Source organism: Arachis ipaensis, chromosome B03 (genome assembly GCF_000816755.2).
Source record: "Arachis ipaensis cultivar K30076 chromosome B03, Araip1.1, whole genome shotgun sequence".
Lineage (NCBI taxonomy): Eukaryota > Viridiplantae > Streptophyta > Magnoliopsida > Fabales > Fabaceae > Arachis > Arachis ipaensis.
This window is the reverse complement of record NC_029787.2, coordinates 130597368-130606491: the sequence shown is the minus strand read 5'-3', so window position 1 is coordinate 130606491 and position 9124 is coordinate 130597368. Positions and strand designations below refer to the sequence as shown.

At 35.2% G+C, this 9124-nt stretch overlaps 1 protein-coding gene and 1 long non-coding RNA gene across 5 annotated transcripts in view; one reads left to right on the top strand and one right to left on the bottom strand.

The window, feature by feature from the left end:
* LOC107634733 (vacuolar iron transporter homolog 4-like) overlaps positions 4563-9124 on the top strand; it is a 5857-nt gene continuing 1295 nt past the window's right edge. The window contains exons 1-2 of one of the 4 annotated variants that reach the window (XM_021119889.1): positions 4563-4635; positions 8598-8720. Coding sequence is in view for 1 of the 4 variants with exons in the window: in XM_021119886.1 (XP_020975545.1) it covers positions 7299-7631; positions 8598-8843 (579 nt within the window). In the remaining 3 variants the exon portion in view is untranslated. Of the gene's footprint in view, positions 4636-4824; positions 5319-7240; positions 8891-9124 lie in introns of those variants that run through there. The other 3 variants (XM_021119888.1, XM_021119886.1, XM_021119887.1) reach the window with 3 other exon arrangements.
* LOC110270444 overlaps positions 7012-9124 on the bottom strand; it is a 5750-nt gene continuing 3637 nt past the window's right edge. The window contains exon 3 of the long non-coding RNA XR_002359972.1: positions 7012-7025. This is a non-coding gene — a long non-coding RNA (uncharacterized LOC110270444). The remainder of the gene's footprint in view (positions 7026-9124) is intronic.

Below are 9124 nucleotides of genomic sequence, written 5' to 3'. Positions count from 1 at the left end.
CTAATCTTTTGATAATCATGTAAAATTTATCTTCTGAGTAATATACGCTATATATATTGGCAATCATATGAAACGTGCTCTTTGTTATTAAGTGATGAGATTTTCAGTTAACTTTAATTTTATTAAATATGTCAATTTATATGGATTTTTTGATCGAATTATAATGGACAAATTATCAACTATTCATTATATATCTGAATGAAGATGAAATTAAATAAAAAATGAAAACTAAATAAAATTGACTAATTTTTTAATTATCAAATATTTTTATTATAATAATTAGATTTTGTATAATCGTTTCATAGGGATCATTTAAAATCTAATTATTTTAATTTTTAAATGAAGCCACGTGAGTTCAATTCTACTTATAATAACTCAAGTCAAAAGCGCAAATTATGCTAAAGTCTTTCTAAAAAGAAAAAAATCATTGGTGATAGATATGCACGCACGTGGTGGGATATATATTTATATAATGATGATAACATCGAAAATAAAATTATTCTTCAATGAAAATATATTATTATTCTTTTTTCACTTCTTTATTTAGTGCCGGGGAAAAAAGAATACTCTTTTTTCATAACAGTATTCCTTTTCTATTCTTTTGTGTGAATTCCTTAAACTGTTAATATTCTTGCAGAAATCTTCACATTACTTTGAAGAACACTATTCTTTTGCAGTTTTGTGTATATACTTGCTTCCGTATTAAGTGTTAATTTTCTTTTGTTATTTTGCTAATAGCAATCTAATTAAAAGGTCATATATCGTTCTTAGATTATTTTTTTATCTTTCAAACAATTTACACACATTATATTGTACCATTGTTTCATCCCTGTCCAGGAACGGATCTACTTGATGGTATGTGAGGGTAAATATTCTCATTGAGTTAAAATAAATATGGAATATTAAAAAATATTTATTTTTATATTGTCAATATTTTTTCAACGCAATTATTGCACCTAGGTAGCATTTGATCATGTGTTAAATTATCAATTTTTTTTATTCTATATTTACTGGTGGCGGATGAATGAAGACAAAAAATGCTTAATGTATCTTTGTATGTAAGAGAGACGCTGTTGTCAATAATTTTCATCGCTTAACTTAAACACTATTTAATTTGGTATTATTTCATCTTTATATATAATAATGCACGTGCATGGTACTATTTAATTGTATAATTGATGTAGCCACAGGCCTACAGCTAATAGCTAGGGTTGCACGGCACACGCTTTGCCACATAAAAGTTTGGGAAGAGTTTTAAGTATACAGGAAACACCGATATTTGAATTGTTTTAACCGTTGATCTGAATTATAAAAATATATATATAATATATATTAATTAAAATCAACGGTTAAAACAATTGAAACACCAGTGTTCTTCGGTACACTTGAACCCACTCGTTTTAGGTGGATAATTCAGTTGCTGATTAATTAAGAATATGTTAATTTTATGGCTGCTATTTATTTTTACACAATTTTTATATTTTGTGTTAATGACCCACAAGAATGACAAATTAAAATTTGTAAAGTATTAAATATCCAAAGTGACTCCAGTCCTCAATGACTCATTTCTCTCCTGCATTCACTAACAATGACGACATGCAACTTTTATGCTCAAAACTAAAATTTGTAAACCATCTAAATTGTTGTAGAGAGTTCTGATTTGTCATTCACGAGCTATGTGAATATGAAAAAAGTGACCATGAAAGACGAATTGGACTTGGGGGAAGCAGCAAAGAAAGAGTAGAAGAGAAGAGGGTAGTATTCAATTAAATTTTTGATATTACAAATTTACTCTTTTATTTTTTTTTTTTTATAATTTCAAAAAATATCCGGAAACTTGATACTTTCCTCACCAAAGAAACCATTGCCTGGATTAATAAAACGACTTGTACCCAGTGATTCATGTTTCATAAATTATTATATCAAGGTAGTTTAATGTATAACTAACCCGTTAATTAAGAAAATCTGAAACATATGTATGAAAAGAATCTGGCAGTTCTTAATATTTGATAAAGAAGGTTAATATCATTCATTCATTCATTTAAGGATTAGAAAATAATGTATTGCTTACACAAAATGTTTTAAATAAGAAGAAAGTTAACAATAGTCGTAACATGAATAATGTGCCTAAGCACTATACTCTGAAGAAATCTAAATTATATAGATTTGTTGTGTCTGGAAGATATGAAATTAAGAAACGTTCCAAAATAAATAAAAAAAAAGGGAACAATTTTCGCTTTCGTTGCATCGGGCTGAGATTTTCCTGGACGGAAATGCTTAATTCATAAAAACAAATTAACAAAGACTTCAGTATGATTTATAAGAAGGTAATAATTATAATTAATAAGTCTAACAGTACGATAACACAAAGCAACAATGTAAAATAATTGTCATAAACCAAGCATGCCTTTCAACTTTTTTTTTTGGTGTAGTGAACCGGGCTAAACCTAGGAAAAAGATTACACATTAATTATACGAGGTAGAGATGTTTTTTGTTTATCATTTATTAGTAGTTGGACTACTTCTCTAGGAGAAATATCACAAAAGTGGAATTCTAATTCTAAATTTACACTTTTTCGTGTTAGGCAATCAGCACATCGATTGTCTTCTTTAAAAATATTCACAAAATGAATATTTAAATTTTTGTCTTTCCATCTGTTGATGTCTCTAATTAAGCCATTTGAATGGTTATTGAGGTTTCTTTTGCTATTAAGCACTTCTATCACTGCTTTAGAGTCACATTCCATAATAATATTCTTCATTCCTATTGTCGTAACTATTTCAAGTCCTTTTTTGATTCCTCAAATTTCAGCATTGAAGGCTAAGCATCTTCCAATATGATAAGAAAAACCAGCAACCCACTTGCCAGCCTCATTTCTTATGACCCCTCCACACCCAACTTGTTTGGTACTTCCCTTTATAGCACCATCTGGATTAAGAGTCACCCAACCTTGTGGTGGATAATTCCATTTGATATTTATCTCTTCCTTTTTCTTGAAACACTGTTTCTTCTGACTGCGCTCAAAAGCCTCCCTCATATCATTGACACTTTTTAAAACTTCCATATGTAAGTTCGGTGGTCTTCTATAGCCCGCTTCATGAATTTTTTTTGTTTCTCCATACCCATAATTTCATGCAACTTGTGAAGAATACGTCCTTCCAGCTTTGATTGGGGTGCTTGCTTAGATTTTCTATCATGTTCATCTCCAACCAATCCCTCAAATTAAATCCGAAAAAATCTTGTATCCTCTCTGGTTTGATGAGTTGTGTCTAGATCATGGATGCGCTCGGGCAGTCTCTTAGGACATGAATGGTGTCTTCTTGGTATTCCCCGCAAAGTTGGCACGTTCCTCCCCCTCCGAAGATTCTGGATTTCCTTTGATTTGTGAAGAGTCTGTTGTGCAAAACTCTCCACATGAAGACTTTCGATTTCTGCCGCCTTTGCCACTTCCAGATCCTGATCCAGTTTGTTGTCGACGATGGGCTCAAATTTGCTAAGGCTTTGTAAGTAGAGGTAACCGAGAAGTCACCGTCCTGTGTGCCTCCAACCCAATCTATCCTCCCCATTCTCTACTTTCGGTGGTGGGAGAGTAAAGATTTTCATGGAAATTTCTTCAGGTAGGCTGCTCCTAATCTTGTCTCTGTTCCAATCTCTATTTTCATTTTCCCATTCCCAGACCAGATTGTTTAAATCGGGTCTGCTCTGTGTTGTGTGCTCTAACAGATTGTTCACTCCTTCAACCCATTGGTCTGTCTAGAATAACGTTGAGAGGCCATCCCCAATGTACTTGATGGTGTGCTTCAAGAATTCTGGCCACATTTTTACCAGCTCCTTTTAGAGGTGAGAGTCTCCTTTTCTTTCTGTTGGTGTGTTGATAAGTTGATTTCTATTACAATATTTCTGGTAGAATACCTTTGCCCAAAGAGTGTTAGGGTGTTCCTTTAGTTGGCATAGTATCTTTAGAAGGAATGCATCATTCATAAGGTGTAATTTTCTAAAACCCAATCCTCCTTCGTGTTTTGGGGAGCAGATAGTTTTCCAACTCACTGCATGTAATCATCTTCTATTTTCCTTGTCCCCCCATATGAAGCCTCGTTGAATTTTTTCTATGTCTTCGCAAATAGTTTTAAGGATTCTTTCATGTTGCATGTCAAAGTTGATGAAGGGCTAATAACAGATTGTGCTAGGGTTATTCTTCCAGCTAGTGATAGATACTTGCTCTTCCAATCCTTCAGCTTGCATTGAACCCTTTCCATAACAGCTCTGAAGTTTTCTTTTCCTACTCTGTTGTTGTTTATCATGACTCCAAGATATCTTCCTAGTGCATTGTTTTTCTTAAAATCGCATCTGCTGGTAATTCTCTGTCTGATATCCTTTGGGGTATTTTTGGAAAATACTATAGAGGAATTGTTGGAGTTCACTTTGAGTCCTGCTGCTCTACAAAAATTATTTAGCACTTCTTTGACTAATTCCAATTGTTGAGTTGTTGCCTCTGTAAAAATAAGTAAATCATCAGCGAACATTAAGTGAGAAATACCCAAAATATCTCTTCCTATTTTCATAGGCTGCCACGCTCCTCTTTCCACTTCTTGTTTAATGTATTGTGAAAGTTTATCCATACAAATAACAAAAAGGTAAGGGAATATGGGATCCCCTTGTCTAATTCCTTTGGTAGGAGTGAAGCTGTCGGTTTTACTCCCATTCCAAAGAATGTTATAGCTCACTGATTCTACTCCTTCCATAATTAGCTTAACTATTTTTGTGGGGAGTTTGAAATCCTGTAGCCTTTCTTTCATAAACTTCAAATTTATTCTATCGTAAACCTTTTCAAAGTCAATCTTCTTTGCCATGTAGCTCTTTTTCCCTCTTAGCTTCTTCATTGAGTGCATGAGCTCTTTTGCAATTAGGATGTTGTCCTTAATTTTTCTGCCGGAAATGAAACTTGATTGATGTGGGCTGATTTTAGTGTCAAGATGTGGTTTGATTCTTTGCACAGTGATTTTGGTTAGGATCTTGAGCCTGACGTTGCAAAGAGCGATGGGTCTGAATTGAGAAACAAACTCTGGGTGTTTTGTTTTTGGTATAAGAATAATGATGGTAGAATTAGACGCTTTTATGTTTTGTGTGTTACTCCAGCAATCCTTAATGTAATCGCAAACTAAATATTTGAGGGTTTCCCAGTTGTTTTTGAAGAAAAAGGTTGGGTATCCATCCTCTCCTGGTGCTTTGATTGACCCAATGCTGAAAAGCGTATTCTTAATCTCTTGATTTGTTGGGACTCTTTCCATAGCCCTGCAATCAATAGGATCTAAGTCAGGTAGTATGTTATTTTCAAGGATCAAAGGATATGTATTTACCTCTTCTTGATATAGGTTTTGAAAGAAGCATGTGATGTGGTCTTTGAGTTGTTGTTCATCTTCCATCCAGTTACCATTGTTGTCCCTCAGCTTTATAATTTTATTTTTTCTTCTTCTAATAACCGTCTTGGTGTGATAAAACTTCATGTTTTTATCCCCCTCAACCGTCCATTGTTCTCTTGATTTTTGTAACCAAAATGCCTCCTCTTTGTCTAGGATGTCATTTAACTCCTTGTTCAGAGAGTCTTCTAAGTTGTCTAGAAAAGGATTTCTTCCATAACTTTGGCATCACTGAATCCCTGAAAGTCTATTGAGAATTCTCCTCTTGTTTCTGAAGATGTTACCGAAAGTGTCTTTATTCCACTTGACAAGCATTTCTTTAAGATTGTTGAGGTTCTTCAGTAGCCTTTCTTCTGCTTTCTAATTATGCTCCATTAAGGGTTTGAAGTCTGGATGCCACATCATTTCAAATCCAAAAGGCCTTCCGTCTTTGTTAGTGGGGTTCCCTTCATCAGTTATTAAGAGTGGGTGATGGTCAGAGTTTGTTCTTAGTAGGATCTTAACCAAAGCTTCATGAAATTTAGTTCTCCATGGTGGATTTGAGAGATCTCTATCAAGCATTTTGAAAACTCTATCATATCCATTCCAAATGGGACATCTCCACGTGAATCTGGACCCAACGAACCCCAGATCTATTAATCCATATCTATTTATCCAGGAATTAAAGGATCTGCAGGCTCTTTGGTCAATGGGGCTCCCTCCTTTCTTTTCTGAATCTTCCTTGATTTTGTTGAAATCCCCAGTCAAAAGCCAAGGTGATGTCATGTTGTTAGCTATTCCCTTGAGAATAGGCCATATGAGTCTTCTTACTGGAGGTTGGGGACTTGCATACACCGCAGTTAAGAACCAAGAGTCCCTACTGTTGGTTTCAATTTTTGTGTGAATATATTGGTTGTTGGATTCCACAACCGTTATATTGATGTCACTTCTATTCCATCCAATCCAAATACCACCTGCATAGCCTTGTGCTTCCTCAATGATGAAGTTGTTGAAACCTAATTTTCTAATTATACTTTTGGCTTTGTCCCCACTGGTATTAGTTTCCATAAGAATAGTTATATCTGGTCTATTCTGCCTCATAAGCTCTTTGAAGGTGCTAGCCGCACCTCTGACGTTCCAAGATAATATAATCATTAAGAAAGGTTGGTTCTTAGTTTAACTGCATTTCTATAGCCTCCATCTCCTCTGGCTCCTTTAGATTCGGAGTACTAAAATCCACATCCTTTACCAGGTCGGTGATTTCTCTTTGCATATCTATTTCCATTTGGTCGATTTGAGTTTCTCTTAGTTCTCCGGGGTCTGGTGGCTTTGCCTCTTTGGGTTGAGCTCGGTCTTGGATCTCCATGATGTCTTCTTGGTTTTCTGAAGATTGAGAATCATTATTTTCTATATTCCAGTTTTCTCTGTTTGTGCTTCCTTTAGTTTTTTGAAACTGTGACCTGCTATTCTCTTGAGTGTTGCTTATCTTTTTTGTGTTCTGATGCATGCCTTCTTGGATGCTCTTTAGTTGTTGTATCTGCTCTTTTTCTATCTTTTTTGTTTTCTCTTTGCTATTTTTCTCTATGTATGTGGCTGATTGTTGTGCTGTGTTTTTGCTTTTGTGGTTCCTTCCTTATTTTGAAGTAGTTACTGTATTATGGTCTCTTTGTGTGTTTTCCTCCTCCTGTGCTTCCTTGTCATTCTCTGTTTCTTCTACTTCAAGTGCACTGAATCTGGATTTATTCATTTTTAAAATCTCCTTTTCTTTGCTATTACTGGTTCCAGCTCCATGTTTTCCTTCTTCTTTCTTGTTTCTTTTTGCCTTTGGATGACCATCCATGGTCCACAGTTATTGTTATCTTGTTCAAGTACCCCAAAGAGCCAGCTATATTCGAGTAATTATGTTGGAATTGAGTCGTATAGCTTCTCACCTATTATGGCTGGGACCTTTTATGGCGGATATTGGTGCACAAACCCCTTTCTTCTATATTTTTAGAGAAAGAGAATTAATATATGATCTATTCGAAGCTGCGACAGGTATGAGAATGATGCATAATTTTTTCCGTATCGGGGGAGTCGCGGGTGATCTACCTCATGGTTGGATAGATAAATGTTTGGGTTTCTGCGATTATTTTTTAACAGGGATTGTTTTCCTTCCCTTTTTTGGAAGTCTCTGGCTCATCTTTCCTTTGCTCAAGCCTAATGGTCTTCTCTGCCACTATATTTTCTTCTTGGTTAGCCTTATCTCCTTCTTGGTTTTGTTCTTTGGCCTCTTGCTCCTTTAAGCTTTTCCATATTTGACAAATTTTTTGCTCATGATCAATTCTTCCGCAAATAAAGCAGATTTGATGGATTCCTTCATATTCTACTTGATACATTTTGCCATTGACCATGTATTTTCCCATCAAAGGCTTAGTTAGTTCAACCTCCATACAAAGTCTAGCAAATTTACCTCTACATAAGTGTGATGTGTTATAATCAACTTTGCAAGTTCTTCCAATGAGATCCCCTATTTTTCTTAAAATTTTATCATTGTAGAGCTCTATAGGAAGTCCTGGTAATCTGATCCATGCGGTAATTTTGTCTATAGATGTCACGAGGGGATTAAAATTGGGTTCCGAGAGTCTGACCGCGAGGTAATGGTTGTAGATCTTCCATGGTCCCTCCAATAGAGCATGATCTAAATCCTCTTCTGCATAGAACTTGACCAAGTAGAACTCATTACCCAGGTCTATAACGTCTAGGTCTCCAAATCTAACCCACATTGTCTGTATTCTCCTTTTCATGACAGCATAGCTAATTTTCCTTCCCAAAAGTTTCACAATCAAAGATTTCCACCAAGGCTTCCATAGTTATTTCTTTGCACTTTCATTGATCACGATGTTGAAAAGACCGTCCCACATATTGACTACTTCTATCTCTGGTTTTCCAGCTTTCTTTTGAATTTCCTCTCCTTCATTTTCTTCTTTTGTTTCTAGGACAGTATCCTAGATATTGCCCATATCCTTCTCTTCAGATTTTCCATAATTTTCCATCGAATTTGGAGCGTGTACCGCCTCCGTTACCATGTCTGAATAAGTTCTGGTTCTTCCTGTTTCTTCAATCTGTTCCATCCAATCTTCAACTCGCGGCACAAGAATTGTTGTCCTTGAGAAGCCTTCTTCTCCTTTTTTAACTTTCTTGTTGTTTCCTTGTTGCAGGTCTCGGTCTTGGGGCTGTGGGTCATGCTCATTTGGAGCCCTTTCCGGCTGTTCATTGCCGGCCATGAGCCTCTGGTTGCAGGCAAAAGACACGATTGTACGGAGAGAGAAATGTGTAAAAGTGTAAGGGCTCTTTTTATGAAATTTTTAAAAAATGTATTCCTTGATAGCATGCCTAATCTCATGGGCCTAAATCAGGTGGGTGAATCGGAATGGGTCTGGCAAATTTGGCCCAATCCAAAATGACAGCCAAAATTTAAGTAACAAGTAACAGACTAACAGGTCTCTTTTACCATGTCTAATTTTTAAGTTACATGATATAAATATAAAAGTGAAATCTATATTTTCTCCTCTCACCTTTTAGATAAATAATAAATTAGACACCATACAATTTTTCTAAGTAATAACAACTCGGTATGGGTTTATGATGAAGTTACTTATAACTATTCCTAGGGCAAAATTCTAATTTAAAAAGTATCACGGCTTTTCTAACAACAAAAGGTTCAGGGGATAAAAATAGTGGTGTT